Consider the following 19232-nt stretch of genomic DNA (forward strand, 5'->3'; position numbering starts at 1 on the left):
TTATAGGTGTGTTTAATGGCTGCAAAGAAAATGATCCTTAAACTCTGGATTGAAGCTATTAGGACTAGGTTACATTGCTAGCTAATTATATTTCTGAGCATAGTTCATCTGGAGCGGTCAGCTACTAGATTGGGTTTGGTGCTGGTCCTCATACAGTACATTGAAAGACATCAGGTCTTTGCTTACCTGGCCAAGTATCTTGTAGAGTTATCAGTTTACATAATTATTCATTCCTGTATTTGTGTATGAACCCATGTATGTATGGCTCCATGTGCTTCTGCTACTTTCACTTACTTCTCTTAACAAACTCTTAATCACCAATATTTGTTTATTTCTTTTAGCCTGTCAGTGTAGGCCATTGTTTTAACACAATGAATTATATGTCTGGTTTTATTCTGGACTGATTCCAGAGCAACAATATTTTTGGAAAACAGTGCCTTAAATTACACACAATATTCTAAATGAGGCCTTACTAGTACATTATATAATCTTTGCTTCATATCCCTCAATTTAAACTCTGTGCTTTTAACAATGTCTGCTCTTTATTTTTAATAAAGTAATAAAGTAATTAGTGGTGTGTGCATTGCATTGTTTTGCCACAATTTTGTGATGAACAAAACTTTTTGTGGGAATGTCATAGAAGTGGAGTGGATGTTTCAATGAGTCTGCAGTTTTATTTTTAATTTTGTTTACAATTTGTAGGTCATTATCCATTTTCTTATAAAAAAATATATTATAAAACTGAAGATCACCAAGGTCTGGGAAGGCCTTCTCGGTTTGAGCCATGTACAGTAGGTGGTAGGTTTTGAATGTTCTGGTGTCGTGGCGGATTCAAAGATATTCCATGATTCACTGGTTCGTATTTTCTGTTCTTGTATTTTTCTGATGCCTAGTGGATTCAAGTAGGCTAGTGGCGGTAACAATCCCACCTCCTGTGGTGTACCTGTTAATCTTTATTATTGATTTGTGTTGTCATTACAACAAATGTTGTCAACTGTCTAGGGGACTGGCTTTTGAGTACTAGCAGCATCTGTGTGTGAAAGTGCACATCATCTTGCAAAAAAAGTCTTCACATCAGTGTAATTTACTTGCACATGTACAGTAATGTTGATTTATTTCTTTTGACACAAGAATGCAGTTTCACTTCATTGAGATTATAACACATCAAGTTAGGGCTTTGAGATATTTATATTGAACATTTTAATTCTTATTTTAAAGATTAATTGTAAGCACTAGAGTAAGAATAAATTGAATGGATTACAGTTTATAAGCTTTGAAGATATAAAAAACTCATCTAGTTGTCTGTTAACGGTTGACCCAATACTCTATGTTCTGCAGGTCTTTGTTAAACTGTCAGTCTGTTTTGACCTTGGGAAATTATATTTCAGATTCAAGCAAAATTGATACGTTTGAAGAAAACGTTTGTGTTTATTTGAAATTAGCAATAGATTTCAATATTGTCATATTTTTGTGAACTTTTTAGGCTAAGAGTCAGAATTACTACTTACTGTATATCCAAATGGCATTTGGATGATGTACTGTAGAGATTATGTGAGATATTAGTTTCACAACAACAGTTTCACTGACATTCTAGTTGTGTTATGATCACACTTGACAAGAAATGGGTTCTGTACTTTTATGTTGGTACTACTGTACATTTCCTGTGTTGCTTATGGAGTTATGTTCCTCCAGTTTATTGGACTGGTGTAGGCAAAATACAAGAAGAAAATTATTCGTCTCCAATTAAATTGCAGATGGATACATGTTTTAAGTATTATCTTGTACTGCTACTCAACTTTCTTCAGAGCAGTTTTATCAGAGCAAAAAAATCTTAAATGTGCAAACTTGTGTAAAGAAATATGCATCTTTTTATTTACCCTCTATGTCTGGGCAAAACCATGGGACAGAGGAATGACACGAAATGCAAATCCATTAGAACTCATTTTACATTATATTTTGAAAATGCCAATAAAGATGACTATCAAGATGAAAATGCTCTTCAAGGTATGAAAAATCAATAAGGCTAGTCAACAGTCCTAGAATATGTGATCTCCAGAACTGTTATGTACTGTGCCAATTAAGATCTGACATCTGATGTATAACCATGGTCTTGACCTTGGGACTGGTCAATCTCAGCTAAATTCCCACAGGAGTGTGAGATAAATCAAACTTTCAAAGCATTTTCAATATACTTTATAAACCCAGTACTTAATGATGTGTTTTTGTTCGTCAAAAAATGATCCATTGAATGCTGAATCTGCTGAGTTGAAGATTTGATTTAATTTGAGTTCATATACCCAGAAATGCATGTTAAGGACCCTGTCATGTGTCTATTTTGTTTTATAAGAAACATTTGGCTTTGAAATTAATATTTTAATATTAATCTCCAGGTATTCAGAAAAAAAGACAAATAAGATCAACCATTTTATAGCAAGATTCCAACTCACTCTGGTATGAATGTACTGCAATCATCTAACAAATATAATATAAATATATCATATAGAAATATAATTGTTGTATGTGCTCATAATTTAATTTCTTCACAGAATCCTAACTCATGGCCACAGAAGATTGTCTTTTGTGAATTTGAGATATTATTGTATTTTTTACTAGTATTATTTATCAAATTTGTAGAATGGGACTTATTATAAATATCTGTTGATAGTTTGTTTCTTTGTTGACTTTTTCTTGATAATTTGTCTAGATTGTAATTTCATTAAAAAAAGATTACAGTCCCTTAATATAAACTGTAATCACTTTATGGGTCTATGAAAACACATATTTTTGATACAGAATCTTAAAAAATCCTAGATATAATTATTATTTCATTAACATTTAATTTTGATTATTTTTGTAATCACTAGATCATTAGAAAGGCATTTGGACTAAAAGTATTTGGTGACTTTTTTTGTCTTAGTCAGAAGACATAAATTCCATTCCATAATGGAAGTTTTACATTGCATCTTGTTATTTTACACTCTTGATTTTTGTTTTATTCTGGCTCACATGAATTTTATATACAACTAATTCTGTAGTTACTCTCTTTTTCTGCAACAAATGGTTTCAGTAAATTAGTGATAGCTTTAGGTAGTTACAGTAGACATCTTTAAAAGCCTAATACAGTAATTCCTTTTTGGGACTATAAAGCACCTTTATTTTAGCTCTGCCTTTAGCATTATATTAATGATAGAAAGCACATGCCTGAATTATGTTTGTTTCACTGTGTGTGAACTAACCTTTCCTAATCTATGTTGACAGAAGACACAAACTATGTAAGAAAAGGTCCTTCCACTTGGCTTCAGCTGGAAGCCTTGCGGGACAGACACAGAATATTGGGCCCTGTTGCCGTGGTAATTGCAGCTATTCCTTAGAACAGCAAATCACTGCTATATTCACAGTACTATAGTAATCTATCCCTAGTGTAGTTTGCGTATTAGAATACTAAATTAAGCAAAGGTGATTTGGATTGCACAGAATTTTCTCCATGGTAATATACTGTACGTGCTTGTGAAGCCTCAACGCTGAAATCCATTCTGCCCTTAGGTTTTATCAAGTGGTGATTCCCAGCTATTATACCAGTTTTGCATAGCTAGTAGCATGCTGTGTGATAATTAAAGAATGGACATGAGCATGTTCACTTACAGTTACCACGTTTTGGTGTATTTCAGGTTCCAAGCAAAAGGAGGAGATTTGGCCCATCTAGCTCACTTGGTTAGTAGTGTGATGTCCCCAGGGTCTTGAGTGGCATAGCAATTGATCTTTGTTTATGAACAGGTCCCAGGTAAACAGTCATGAGTGGCAGCCAGAAGGTACAATACAAGTGCTCTTTAATTAGTTCAGGGAAATGGAGAAGGAATGCTCCACTAAAAAAACTAACTGCCTGACCTTTTCAGGTCCCTCTCTTGCAATATCGCCAAGTAGCTAAGCTGCCCATTGGCTTAAAAAAAACCTCTTCCAAACTGAAACTCACATTACACAGACTTCCTGTTCCAAACACCAGTGAGGTGAGCCATTCAGCATCTCACACAGTCTTTCTCATAGGTGGTCAGAAATAATAGTGCCTCCTTTTCCAGTTGTGTCCTCAATTTATGTCTTACAAACAGTCCATTGGATTGACTTTGTGAATGCCTGTGAGGATTTTGAATACTTGAATACACTCTATATTGTACAGTGCACAGTATTCTAACAATACTGAAACTACCAAGACAACACTAATTCTAAGACTAGACGAACACCTGACAGATGTATAAACATGCACACTAACAATAATCTACCTCAGCCATGTACAGTATGGCCATTTAATGGACATAAAAAACACAATACTGTATACAGTCTTCTTGTGAAAAACTGACTCTTTGAAGTTATTTATCAAGATTTTTGTCAAATTTTCTTTTGAAAATATTCTTAGATTATACCAGGAAACCAATAAAATCTTGACTGTTGCCCTGTTAAAGCTTTCTTTTACAGGTTATCACTATGCTGATTATCGACAGTATATACTGTAGATGATTAACATCCTGTTTATGAGGAAAAAGGAAATAGCCTATGATAATGTGATGGCAGGACAGTGATCAGTGAAAACCATTGCTATACTCATCAATATCTACAGTATGCACTTAAATCCTCTTTTCATTTGCTTCACACTTGCCCATGTGCTCATGTGTACTACCTCTAAAATCACCAAATATAATCTGTGCTCTGCTTCACTGAACACATCTTCCTTACCAGTTCTGTACTGGTCCCTTTTATGTGCTCTTAAATATTTTATAAGATGGCATGGTTTTAATATTTCATTGATCTTTTAAATATTAATATAAATAGGTAGGAGACTTTTACTGTTGAATTACATTATTATTATGACAGCTAAGCTTGTTTGCATATCATTGACTTAATATCAGCAAAGAAGAAATATCGGGGAAATTCATCTTGCCAAATATTTAACAACAGTAGTGTTACGGTGCTGCTCTGACTTCTGGAAGGCCATATCTGTGCGACAGGCCGAGGGAACCAACCGCTAGGTGAAAGCAAGAAGACAGCCGAGGCTGAAGATGGGCTGGGCAGACAGGCAGAGGAGAGCATGTGCTGCACAGCCAGGCAGAGAACAGGAAAGGCTGCACAGCTAGGCAGATCAGAGAGATTGCTGTATACACCGTCAGCAGCTGTGCAGCAAACAGAAAGCAGGCAGGGAGCCGGCTGGTGGTCAGGTCCTGGCTCAGATGTGGAATCAGAAGGGTCTGACAGTTTCAGGCAGATTGCAGGATATCTTTCAGACAGGCTGGTTTGTGTAAGGATCATTCACTATACTTAGAGTGAAAGCCCATTGACAGAGTGTGTGACTGAGGACAGGACAGGGCTAAAGTATCTGGTGCCATTGGGGTTATTACAGTTAAGTGGGGGCGGGTGGCATGGACAGCTACCTTGAACGTGTTGTCACGGCACCGGGAGGTGTTGGACCTGGTTGCTGTGGTCACAGGGGTGTAACAAAACAAGCAAACAAGTGTTTTGTGAAACTGTTTTGGTTATCTGTAGGACACAGACACTGTCTGCTTTAAGAAATGGCAATTTTTATTTTTCTAAACTAGATTGTATGACATACAGTATATGGTACAAAGATTAAGTGCCAAGTATTTGGACTAAAAGTCACAATTTTTTAACATTTTATTGCTTTAAACATGCAGTCATGACACCTTGAAGCAGCAATTGATATTTGTTACAGTATGTACTCAACTTTCTCCACAAATTTAAATAAAAAGGAAAGCATTCAATAAATAATTAATGTAAAAGAAAAATGCCTAGCATTCATACAGTTTCCTATGGTAAACCTAAAGTTAAATGCACAGAATTACCTTAACAAGTAGTTAAATTATTTTACTGACTTTTGTGAGGAATGGTAGTGGTTTACATGATTTTAAAATAAGTACATCTATCTAGTCCCTAGTCATAAAATAAATTGATTGAAAAGATTCAACCTTTAAGACCAAGGATCATTCAGGGATAAAGTTGTATAAAGTCACAGATGAGGAGAAGAGTAGAAAAACATTTCAATGACCTTTAATATCTTTTTGAGCATGGTAAAGTTGATCACAAAGAAGTGTAAGGCACCCAGATACTCCCTAGATCAGTCTACCAGAATGTCTCCAGACTGAACATTCAGTCAAGGAGAAAACTAAGGGATGCCATTGTGAGGCAAACTATGACTTTGAAAGAGTTACAAAGTTCAGTGACAAAAAATAAGATATGTCTATTAGAAGGGTCCATGTGTCAATAATAACCTGAAACTGAAAAATGGAGCTGAAAAAAAAAATCCTCAAATCCTGCAACACCTTAACTGCTGTCAAGCATGATGTGTGCTGCTTACGCTATGAGGATGCTTCTCCTCAGCAGGTACTGGAAAGCTTGTTAGTATTGAAAAAAAAATTGATATAGCAATTTAGAGCAAAGATACTACAAAACTAGAGAAAACCCTCTTCTAAAGATTTCAAAAATGGGTAGAAAATTCACCGAACAGTGACCCACAGTGCAAGGCCTAAACAACATTAGAGTGGCTTAAGAAAGTGAATGTGCTTGAGTTGCCTAGATAAAGTCATGTCTTGAATTGTATTGGGAATATGTTCAAATACTTGAAAATTGCTGTCAAAAGCAGTCCCCAAACAGCTTGAGAGCACAAGCAAAGATACCAAGAAGAATGGCCAAAAAGTTAATCAAATAATTATGCAAAGTTTATAGAGCCCCACCCAAAAGGACTTGTAGCTATAATTGCTATGTGGCTATAATATATAATTGCTATAAATTCGTCATGAAGATTGCTCTCCAGAACTTCCCAGTTTTGGTGAAGCATTTCAGCATTCCGGCAAATTCAAGTCTTACGTATAAGATAAGATCATTTTATTAGCCACATACAATTTCCTGCATTAGGAATTTGTTTTTTCGCATACCCCAGCTTGCTCTCCATGAGACACACAGACAGGGAGAGAAGTTTTGGGTCAGAGCGCAGGGTCAGCCATTGTACAGCACCCCTGGAGCAGTTGGGGTTAAGGCCTTGCTCAGGGGCCCAACAGAGTAGGATTCTTCTGCCGGCCACGGGATCTGAACCAGCAACCTTCCAGCCACAGGCACAGATCCTTAGCCACAGAGCCACTGCTCCATAGTGCCATAGTCAGTAAGTTTGCCAAGCTTCTGTAGAATACACTACTATATTTTCATTATGCCCTGGTACTTAAGTTACGTCTGACAAGCTCTGGTGAGGGTTTTTTCGAATATGTCTTATCAGTGCTCTTTTGTTCTGTTGTTTAAAACTTGACATGGCATACAGAGAGATTCTTTGCAGCAGGGATGCTGTTGTTATTAACAGCTTTGTGATTAATTTCTGCATACATCCATTTGAAAGGGCAAGAACTTGTGCAGTGACTCTCTCAATTTGGCGAAGTTCAAAGCTATCTGCTACAAGATCTGTGGTAATTGGTGAAATATCATGACCAATATTAAATTTGTTGTCTTATTCTAAATGTAGATTTTTTTCAGTTAATGGTTTCCATAAATATTTACTTACAAGGTAGAATGAATAATGGGCAGTTTCTTTCTTTTAATGGGTGCACTTTTTGTTTTTTAAAGTGGTGTTACACTGGTATGCAGTAAATATAGCATATTATATGAAGTGTTACAACTTGAAAGCTGTTGCATCGTGTTCATTATTTTTTCCTTATACTATAAATTATTCTACATTACCATCTTGATAAAAGCAACATAACAATTCAATAATAGTGGTTTATTTTAAGAATATAAGAAAGGTTTTCAGCAGTGGTAGAGTTTGGTATTTTTTAATTTGGTATTTGGTATTTTTTAATTAAAAAAACTTCTCACCCTGCTGCTGTTGTGCCTTCTCACCCTGCAGCCTCACCCCAAGTCTGATCTGAGTGATCTGATACTCTATCTGTGTAGTAACTTCCCAACACTCCTGACCTTTATTTGTATATTAGTACAGTACCTCTTTTTCAGACCTCTGAATGCACTAATTATTACTGCACCTACTTAGAACTAAAAGAGATGATCTCATCGAAGATTTGTATGGAAACAAGATTTAGAGGATAATCTCTATGGAATTATAAAAGGTAGGTCTAGTTTAACTAACCTGTTTAAATTCATTGAACAAGCAACAGTTGTAATGGATACAAGAAAAGAATGGGTTTTGGTATATGTAGACTTTTGATAACTTTCTTCATGAAAAAGTAATTCACTTTTTATTAAGGCAGTCAAAATGCATTCATTTGGATTAGGAACTAGTTGATGGATAGAGAACAGATATACAGTATGTTCTAGTAAGGATGATACAATTAGTGGCATAATACATGGAAATGTTTTCAGGACAACTGCTCTTTCTAATTTTGTACCAGTGATATAGATTCTGACATAATTAACTATTCACAGATGATACCAAAATAGGAGGATTGGCAAACACTTAAAAAGCTTTGTAAAGGGAATTTACAAGACAGCAGCCATGTTGCCCTGCAACTTACAATTGGCAGCCCACTGAAGCTAAGCAGGTGTGAACCTGGTCAGTACCTGGATGGGAGACCTCCTGGGAAAAACTAAGGTTGCTGCTGGAAGAGGTGTTAGTGGGGCCAGCAGGGGGTGCTCACCCTGCGGTCCATGTGGGTCCTAATGCCCCAGTATAGTGACGGGGATACTATACTGTAAACAGGTGCCGTCCTTCGGATGAGACGTAAAACCGAGGTCCTGACTCTCTGTGGTCATTAAAAATCCTAGGGTGTTACTCGAAAAGAGTAGGGGTGTAACCCTGGCGTCCTGGCCAAATTTCCTATGCCTCCTAGTAATCCCCCTCTATGAATTGGCTACATTACTTTGTTCTCCTCCCCCCACTCCGACGGCAGGCAGAGTATTGGAGTATTCTCGGTCGCATTTAATGGCAACGTCGGCTCAAAGATTTGGTTCAAACTACCAAATTGAGACCCTGCTGAAGCGGGATTAACGCTAGGATGAGAGAGTAAAGGGAATTTACAAAGGCATAGATATAATTCAAGACTGGGCAAACACCAAGTGCAGAATGTTATATACAGGTAGCAGAAACATAAAATATAATTAAATGGGAAACACTGTGAAGAAGCTTCCTATGAAAAACTGTTTTTGAAATATGAAAGGTGTTTGTTGGGATATACTTATCATCTTCTAGGCTGTGTGGGGAGACAATTAAAAAGGAGAATGTTAACAGATAACATTTAGAATTTAAATTAAATGATGTTATGTTAAAATTGTAACATAAACTAGTGTGACTGATGAAAATATGATGTATAGTTTTACTTATCACAATGCAAAATAAATATTGTTGCTCTAGAATCAGTCCAGAGATGAGCAACCAGGTGCACTCAGGCTCAAAGAAATGCCCAACTCTATCTGAATCAGAGAACTAAATATTTGTGTTAGAGTCCTCAAAGACACTGAATGCAATGGACATCTTCAGAATTAGCATTGGAATACGAACAAGGGGGCAAAAATGGAAACCACTTGAAATTGAATTTAAAACTAAAACAAGGGTTTGGGGAATTTACCACAAGGTGCCTAGCCATATTGTTGATAATATGAGATAATATCCTCCCTTCAGGAAATAACTGAATGATTCTCAGTTTAAATATCTACTAAAAGCTAAATAAACTAGATTATCTGAATCACCTTCTCTCATTTGCATGCTTTTATTCAACTGTAGAGTTATGCATAGCAAAATTTCTGTTTTTTGGGGGGAATTTTGTTTCATTGCTGAGCTTAAAGTAGTCCATTGGCTTTATGAGGGTATGAGGCATCGTTTGCCTGTTTGTAATCATACAGTATATTCAGGTTGGTAGCCAGTGTTAAACTATTGATATACTGTATATGCAGTATTTGTTATAATGTGTTTTAATGCAGCATGATTCCAGTTTGTAATGTGTTTTTAATGTACAATAAGTTCCCAGTTCACTACATTGTTCAGTTGAATGTATTTGCCTATGTTTTCCAACATAATTTCTGATTTAAATAGTGTGCACATTAACATAAACACTTTCTGTGTCATGGAGTGCAGTATAGCTTTTTTTTTCTTTTTTCTATTTTAGTATACATTTGGAATTCCTAATTGTTTTTTTGCTGTATACCCACCCAATTTGGAATCCCAAACTGTGTGGCTCAGCTCAGGACTATATAAGCAGACTACTCCAACTTGCCTATCTCCAAATCACTCAAATTCTGACACATCACAGACAGCACAGTCCCACACCAGAGATTCAGTACCAACTGGAAGAGACTCATAATCCTCATTGTATAGCACTGCTAGCCTACAAGCACTTGGGAAGACACTGGAGTCTCTTTGTTGCTGTGAAAGGAGAGAGCCCTAGCCAACTAATCAGTCCCAACCCTTGGTGGCTTTCAGCTATTTGTGCACCACAACTTGGGGAATCCTCATCAAAGTCAGCGAGTGACATGACTACAGTAGATAACTAGGATTATAGAGCTCTACCTGCTCTTGGGCGCCTTTGATAGTTGAGCCATTTGTGAATCTCTGGAGATTTGTTTTGATGTGAATGCAAAACATAAATATTGACTTACCACTTCCCCTAACAAAACATTATGCTCCTGACAACAGCATTACAGGAAGCTGTTGTTTCCATTGTTTATCATTTTATTGATTTTTTTTTTAACATCTAAGAAATTATTTTTGACCTTGCCTTTGGTGTATGTTCCATATGCATTTTAATATTTGTGTAGTTTATATACTGAGTACTGTTCCCTTTGTAAATGGATTGCTCTACACAGGCAAGCGTAGATGAGGAAAGAGACATTTGTGGGAAAAAAAGCAGGGTCAAAAACATTTAGAGTGACATTACTGAGTGGCTGCATAGTGTAGTATTACTCTAATACTAATAATACTGATAATTTGTATTTTGTTCTGGCCTTGTGAGTAAATGATATATAATGTTAAGGAGTTTCCTTTTAAAAGGTGCCTTACAAAGTAATCTTTTCTTGGCAACAGCCATTAAGGATTCTCAGCAAAGTGTTGAACTGTTATTTCTTAAAATAGCCGTGAAATATTTTGATTTGAAAGCACAGTAATAGTACCGTTATTCTTTTTTCTTTTTCCTAGTACTGTTATTAATTCTTTTTTCTTTTTTCTATTTCTTATTTTTTACATACTGTATATCTTTTAGAATATTTTTGCTTTCTTGGGCAATCCTTCTTTTATCCCTGCCTCCAACTTTTTTACAAAAAACTTGGGAAACATTGTAGAAGCTCCCTTGCAAAAGCAATGCTCTCAAGATTTGTGGAGACCCATTAATTGAACAAATTAATTAGCGTCAGCTGCTGCTGTTCTGTTCTGATCAATACTCTGGGCCAGTAAGAGCTAACATGTCACCAGATGAACATTCAGTGACTTGTTTTTTAAATGCAGAGAGTGCTTTCCTTTTTATAGCATGAAAATGTACTGGACTTGTGTATATTTCCTGGAGAAGTACATCAAGTAAGGCTCAGAGGGACCAATACAGCTGACATTGTATACATGTACAGTATGAACCTAAAACCTGTATTTTATTGAAGCTCTTAAGTATGGATGATATTTTTATTGCCTTCCAAATAACAGGTTTTCACCTTTTTCACCTTTTTATGTGCCATTCTGAGCTGAGAAACCTTACTATTACAGATACCCCTACAGTATATGAATGAATGGAAAAATGATCCCAAAAACTGTTCAGTCGAATGAACAACCATGTACAGTATGAACACCACAGAGATGACTTCACATAAAGGCTTCTCTGCTGAAAGTAGGGCTTCCTTCACTTACTATAGGCATTTCTACAGCAAGATTAATATTTTGTGTCATTACTAGGAATGTCTGTGAAACAATTTCCTATTAAGTCTTTCATGCATTATACAGCACCAGTACATTCTCTGTAGATCTGTTTTTCATGACAGTGATTATGTCATTTAATTGAAATTGGTAGTTATCTATTTTACAAATGTCCTACAGTATCTCATAGCCCATAATCCAGATCATGGAGTACTTCAAGGTAAGTATTGCACAATTTCCAGGCACACATATTCCTTTCCCTCTGTCAGCGTGTATTATTTGTGACTGGAGTAGGAGGTTTTTCAAATGATTTACTGAAAGTTTACTGACAGGTTTGCTCAATGAAAACTCAGTGTACTGGAATTTTTGATGACAATAATTCTAAAAGTATATTGTATAGAAACAAAAAAGGATTTTTGTGGATTACCTGTTTTCTATTACCATGAACCCATTTACTTTAACCCTTCATCCAGACTGACTTAGTTTAAAAAATATCAGTAAACCAAAAGCATTATGTACCAAATTACAATGTAGGGCAGCTCAAAGAAACATTTTTGCAAAAATAAAAATAATACAGCATATGAACCAAAACAATTTATAGTGGCATGGTGACATGGCAGCACTGCTCTGCTGTAGGTTTCTGCATTCAGTTCCTACTTTACCTGTCAGCTGCATATTTCCCCCAGGTTTTTGTAAAGTTCCTCTAGGTGTTCAGTTTTTTCCTGCTGCCTGAAGGCAGGAGGTTAGGTTTGCTTGACTATTCAAAATATTAAGCTCTTCAAAATTGTCTCTTTCTACATAGGTATAATAGACTGGTCTCCCATCCAGTATGGGAGCATTTGTTTGTCGTTAGTCCTGTCTAGCTGGACTGGATAGATTCTGCCTTGCCATGACACTCAAGAATAAGTGGCTTAGAGATAATGGATGGGTACACCAATATAATAGTTTAAAATATTTATTATGTATCTATTGTGGCTGGGTGAAAGCTGAGTTTCAGAAAGGTCAGAAACATCTGGAGTTTCCAGCAGAGTTACCTTATTCAGAAGGTTTGGATCAATGGGTACTGTTTTGCTGTATTCACACAGCTGCATAGCCCAAGATACAGATGATCAAAGGAATCCTAATGATTTTCTCACGTTAATTAACTTCAATGTAAATCATTAAGTCAACGATATTAAAGCATAAATATTCAACAGTGATCCAGGCATTCATAGTGATGTCATTGAGCTAGTCTCTATAGGGCTGGACTGTGGAACAAAGTAGTTTTCAGAACAGGACAAAAAGAAAGGACAGGGAAAAGAACAGACATTATCATTATCATCCATCATTATTATCTTATTGGAAACTTGTACCATGAGAGAACGTTTCTCTTGAAACAAATTCTATCTTGATAATCTTAAAATTGAAAACGTACCAGACTCTGAGATGTATTATATAAGAGAGCTTCCTGTGTTATTTATTTGGATATTCTGATTTCTTTTATTCTGGAATGTGCATGCTAAAAATATCTCTTATTTTTAGTCATGTATTGTTAGAATAGGGAAATTGGTTACCATTCATTTATGAGCATCCTATTAGAGGGGGATGTTTTAGTCCTGGGTGGAGATTCATTTTGTCTTTTAGGATGTGCATGTAGCCTTTTAAGGTTTTTATTGTATTCAGATTATAAGGATATAATTTTGGGAATGTCTATGTCAATAGAAGGATGGACTTCAGAACTCCCAGATCTGTAAACATCCTGTTGGATAGATATAGAGCTGTTGGGTCATCATCTGTTTGTTGTATACTGTAGTTATGTTTATTTCTTGTTAATACATATTTTTTGTGCTGTCAAGTCTGGGACTCTTACCGAGCTGTTCCACAGAATGAAACACATGCCATACAGTATAATGCCCAGAATTCTCTGACTGAAGTGAAATGATGAGTCTTTATATTTTTTGCTTTGCTTAACAAGATGGTGGAAGGACCTTATGCTTTTTTTATTCAAATTTTATTGGAAACCTCCTTAATTCTGTAGTTTTACCATCCGTAAGTTCACCTTTAAAAAATTAAAATTCCTTAATGATTCTGCTATATGATTTTTGCAAACATGGCTTGGTCATTAAATATTTTTTAAATAAGTTTTAGTTATCCATTTGAAATATGCACCGTATAAGTAAACATATTAGTTGTATGGTGAGACTTTATTGCTCCCCTATAAATTTAGTTTTACTTTAATGAAACCTTTAAGGTTTATTTTAAAGGTACATTATTTATCATTATACAGTATTTCATTAATCTACATTTTGTGGAATATGGTGTTCTTTTTGAGTTTGTAGTATATACAGTACAGTATTTATGTTTTGTTCCCTTGATTTGTCTCAAAGCTCATATTACTAATCTTTTTACAGTAAATGTATTTGAATCATGATTTGTTTTGATGTATGAAAATATAAAGTGTATATACATGCATATTTTCTTCACATTTGTACAGTAACACTTGAAATTTTATGATGATATCAATAAAAATACCTTAAAATAATACTATACTGTACATTAACTGATGGAATACAGCATATAAATGTTCATTTTCCATTTCTTCATAAACTTTTTTTTTCCATTTATACATGATAAAAGTCATTTGATGCTATATTTGTTGCATGTTTATGTTGTATTATGTTACTTTTCTCTACATTTTTTTTCACTGCTCCGTTCAGAAGGGATAGATAACAGAGGACTGCCCTGATGGTACAAGATGACAGCTGCAAAAAAGGTCTAGTTTGTGTTGTTTTGAAGGGCACTTTTTAGATTGAGGTTGGGGCTCAAATTGGGTGTGGTAGGTGATATGATGATGCTTTCACCCCACTTAATATTTAATAATAAATCACGAAAAAAAAGAGATGAAGTCTATGGAGTGGACTGCTGAGAGATCATTGAATGGCTTGTCTTTTTTCATATATTAAAGTTTCCTACTGATATTATCCTAGACACAACATATTTTGGATGAGGGCCTTTTTGGTGTTTTTTGAAAGACAGAAGACAACTACAGGAAGAAATGAATCCTTAAAGTCAGCTACAATGATATAGTGTATAGTACAGTATGCCATCTCCTGTTCACTGCACTGTTGTCACTATTGTTTTCATCTTATATAAGGAATACATATCCATGTGAACAGATTATTTTCCATTCTTTTTCAATGACATGTTTTCACTTTTAAATTTCTAAACAATAAAGTGGTAGAATGTCTGCCTTCCCAAGTCAAATTCTTTAATTCAAAGTAAGACAAGTACCCAACAACAAGCAGGTACTGTCCTTTACGTTCCACTTTGATCCAATTTAATGCAAAGTTTGAAATTTTGTATTAGTAGCCCAAAAGAGCGTAATACACATCAATTGGAATTGGATGTAACAGAATTTTTGTATGTGTAATGTATGCAACAATATACTGACATATTAGTGTAATATATTTATGCAGTTTTAAAGAACATACTGTAGCATATTTTCAGAACTTTATATGAACAGAACTCACCTGAAATTAAACAATTTACTGTATTCATTAACAGTTACTGATGACTTCCTTTCTGTTACAAATCAAAATCCTTGCATAGAACTACTGTATATGTTTTTCTGAATTAATGTATGAAAGAGACTCTTCAAATTTAAACTACAGTTGTCTTCTAGTACCATTGTAATTAAAGTCACAAGAAAAGAAGCATAAGTTAGCATAGCATAGCATAAGTTATTCAATCTCTGCAAAGGCAAATTTGCAGACGAACTGCTATTACTCTTTCTTTAAAGTATTATAATCTTTGTTTTCCCCCTAGGTAAACTTTGATCAGACTTTCAATTCTTATTCTTATTGAGGTTTTTTTGTGACATATAAAACTAATAATGTCAAGATTTACCTATTTCTTCATTAAATCAAAAAGGAAATATTTTTATTCTGGAGATAAAAAAATAATGAAAAAGGGAATGAAAGCTACTGTTTTTAGTGCTTAGGTATTGCAGCACATGTCACAGCATTTTGACATTTGTTGTGTTTAAGAGATAGCATTGTCTAACAAACTGTTCAATCTGTTTTTTAAACCCCCTCAGTACTCTGGTAATTCTTTGAGATAAAATATATTAATTCATGTTTGGATATTTATCTTTGAAAATGTTAATATTTAAAGGCCTAAATCTTTCCAAATATTAATATTTAAAGGTCTACATCTAATAGAGCAGTTGGTCAGGTAGACATACTTATTGTGTTACAGGATATACACAGTATTTTGATGGTATAGGGAAAGGCACTACTTAATTTTGTGTCTGAACCTAGTTATTCAGTAGTTGATATGTGGCAATAGAATCATTTTTCTCCATGAATAGATGCTTTATATGCCTTACAAGACTTTCAGTGGTTCTCAGCAGTCCAATTGGTATGGGTACAATTAGATTAATGATTTTCTATTATGAAACTGGCATATGACTCAGCTGCATTCTCACAGTTTAAAGGAATTCAGTCTGCCTTGTCTCCCAACCTATTCTACAGGGGCCCAAACCCATGTGTTTAATTTCATCTGTGGCAACACATTCATCAGACAGATCTTTCCTTTGCATTTCCCTTTCATTTCTCACACTCACATCCCACTTTTCTCATATAAATCCCATCATCTATTTGTGTTAGCTGTAGGGTATTTGGTTCTGTGATAATTATTGTTATGTGGTAAGCTTTAATAAGGTTTTTGGGAAAAAAAACTAATAATTTTGTCAAGCTCCCCTACAACATCATTCATTCAAATATAGCAATAGTGTTTCTTGTTTTTAAATATTAAGTTATTTTGTTTTTTCCATGTTCAGTTATCTTAAAGAATGTGATAAAGAATGCTTAAAAGAAAATGTTTATATGAAACCTACCTTTTAAATGGTTATTGAAATTCCACAGGCCTGATCTTCTTGAATTCCCTGCTGCTCATTACTGAATGAGTATATTATGACTACATTACTGAATATTTTAAGATGTTACTCAGCATAACTAAACTTTTAGCTTTAAAAAATCAACCAGACTTACAGTATATAAAATATTAGCTGATGGAGAGCTATAGTATTATGCACTTATTATTAGTACTTTAGTATTACTATATGTATTAGTATTAGTATTACTGCCAAAGAAGAATTGTTTTCATTCGTTCAGTTTAATTTCATTTCCTTTCTGTGAGATTCAAGATTATTTACTGATGATGGCCTATTGTAAGTTTTATGTTATAATTTTAAAATAAGTTGGCATTTTTAACATTAATAAAGTCTGTGGTTTGGGTTGTGTCTCTTATCAATTCAAATTGTCTTTTCTTAGAGAGGAGGACCAATCAACAAATTGGGTACTGCCATCATTTGGTTTGGGTATAATAATCTAAGGGATTCCTGTCTTTAGTGGTTCTCCCACTTCTTTTCATAATGGATCTCCAGAGTTATTGCTCCAATGTAATGAATAATTTATTGTTGTTGTGTACTTCTGGGGAAGATGTAGGTCTGCCTTTCTTCCTAGATATACATTTGCAAGCAGTGAAATGCCCCATCAGAAAAATCACTGTTCTCTACACCTTTAAATTCCTGTTATTTGGCACTATTTAAGTATATTAACATACAGTACTTTCAAAATAACACAAAAGTGCAAAATAATGTATAAATAAAGTGTATATAATGATAAGACATAATATGTTAGAGGCACTCTGCTAAATGTTGTGTCTCATTGTATCAAAGATATGATTATGACATTATTACACCTTCCTTTGTGAATAATGGTTTACTGAAAGATACTAACACTGTATTACAAAACGATGTTGAAACATTATTCTAAAAAAATCCTGTTTTCCTCAGAATAAGACTCAACAGAAGAAAACGTAAATAAGATGTTTTGGTGTGGACTTTTCTTTTATCCTAAATTTCAAACTTCCATACTGCAGTTTTCATAAGTCTGCCCAAACTGTTGGTATTGTATAGGAAATGCATTGTACTATAATCAGATTTTTTATCCCACTAATATCTTACACTTTATAATGTGATTTTTAATTACAAGGCAGATTACTGTACATTACTGGTTTACCACATTAATGTGGACATTTTGTGAGACAAAACCATTTAATTTTTAGAACTGAGTCCATTTTGTGTCTTAAGTGTATTAAACTACCATTACGTTTAATATTGGAAAGACTAATAAAAAATTGGGAATGTTCCCTTAAGAATAATACAGCAGGATGGACTCATGTTTTTGAAAACCTACTGCACTGTTTAGCAATGTAGCACCTCACGGTTTTTATTTAATACACACTTGAATTGAACAGGTTTTACATCGCAAATTGTGAAATTATACCTTCATTAATATATTTTTTTCATAATGCCATATCCAGTCTGGTGAGACTAGCAAACCTTTAGTGGGCCATCAGGTAATATGAATAAGACACTGCCAACTATATAAACAGATTTATTTATCCCGACCTTTACAGCAAAAAGACAACAGGGGGCTCACTAAGCAGAGCTACATGCAAAGAAACAGAATTTGATCCTTGCTGGCACCAACCCACCTGGCCAGTGTGGTAATTCTTGGCAAGTTCTGTTGTTTAGGAGACCTTTAAATCCTCTTGAAGGGTTTATTTTTGTAGATCAAAAGAAGCACAATGTTCATTAATTAGCAGTTTACCAATTGACTGCATCTTTATTATCATGAGTCAGGAATGCATTGTGTTATCTAGATTGGTGCTTGGCTCGTCCCTTCTTTATAATCATGACTTCCTCACTAATTACTGTATATACTCAGAATTTTGTTGTTATATCCTGACCTGCCGATGCGTCTCATTATCTATTAACCAACATTGATCACTCACAGCATAAACTGTAAAACTTAAAACAATGTGATATTTGCTTATGAAATGAGTGTCTAGTTCATAAACGGAACACAAGTAATGGAATTCTGCATGGCAGACTTGCTTTTGCTCCCTGACTATCTTTGGAACACATTAAGCCACACTCTTAAAAACAACATATTAATAGCATTTTTAGCCAAATGTTTGAGACATCCTACCCTCAGCTTCAGACTCAATGTCAAGTTTTCATTTTGAAAGTGTTGGCTTCGTTATAGAATCTGGTATAATTTTTCAGTAACATTTTATATTCAAAGATCCAACTACACATTCAGCTAGAGAAGGCCAAACATAAGGGATTTGTATCAGAAAGTTACACATTCAGTCAGAACACAAAACGATGGCAAATGGTGAGCATTTTGTTATAAGATAAGCCTATTTTATCAATACCAAAGGAGAAGACTCTCAGATGTTCTTGATACACTTTTAATTTATTTAAACATCCTTGACAAAATCATAGTGTTCCCTGAAATTTGGGAAAAAAACATTGGCTGGAACCCATGTTTTTTTTTTATTTTGAACAGAATTT

The 19232-nt window shown here is 34.7% G+C and overlaps 1 protein-coding gene across 1 annotated transcript in view; it reads left to right on the forward strand.

Moving 5' to 3' along the window:
* Positions 1-1898: 1898 nt before the first annotated feature.
* ppfia2 (PTPRF interacting protein alpha 2) overlaps positions 1899-19232 on the forward strand; it is a 168257-nt gene continuing 150923 nt past the window's right edge. The window contains exons 1-2 of the mRNA XM_088922591.1: positions 1899-2004; positions 4998-5284. Coding sequence (XP_088778717.1) covers positions 1899-2004; positions 4998-5284 — 393 coding nt within the window. The remainder of the gene's footprint in view (positions 2005-4997; positions 5285-19232) is intronic.

Source organism: Atractosteus spatula, chromosome 8 (genome assembly GCF_055471065.1).
Source record: "Atractosteus spatula isolate fAtrSpa1 chromosome 8, fAtrSpa1.hap1, whole genome shotgun sequence".
In the NCBI taxonomy this organism is placed as follows: Eukaryota; Metazoa; Chordata; class Actinopteri; order Semionotiformes; family Lepisosteidae; genus Atractosteus; species Atractosteus spatula.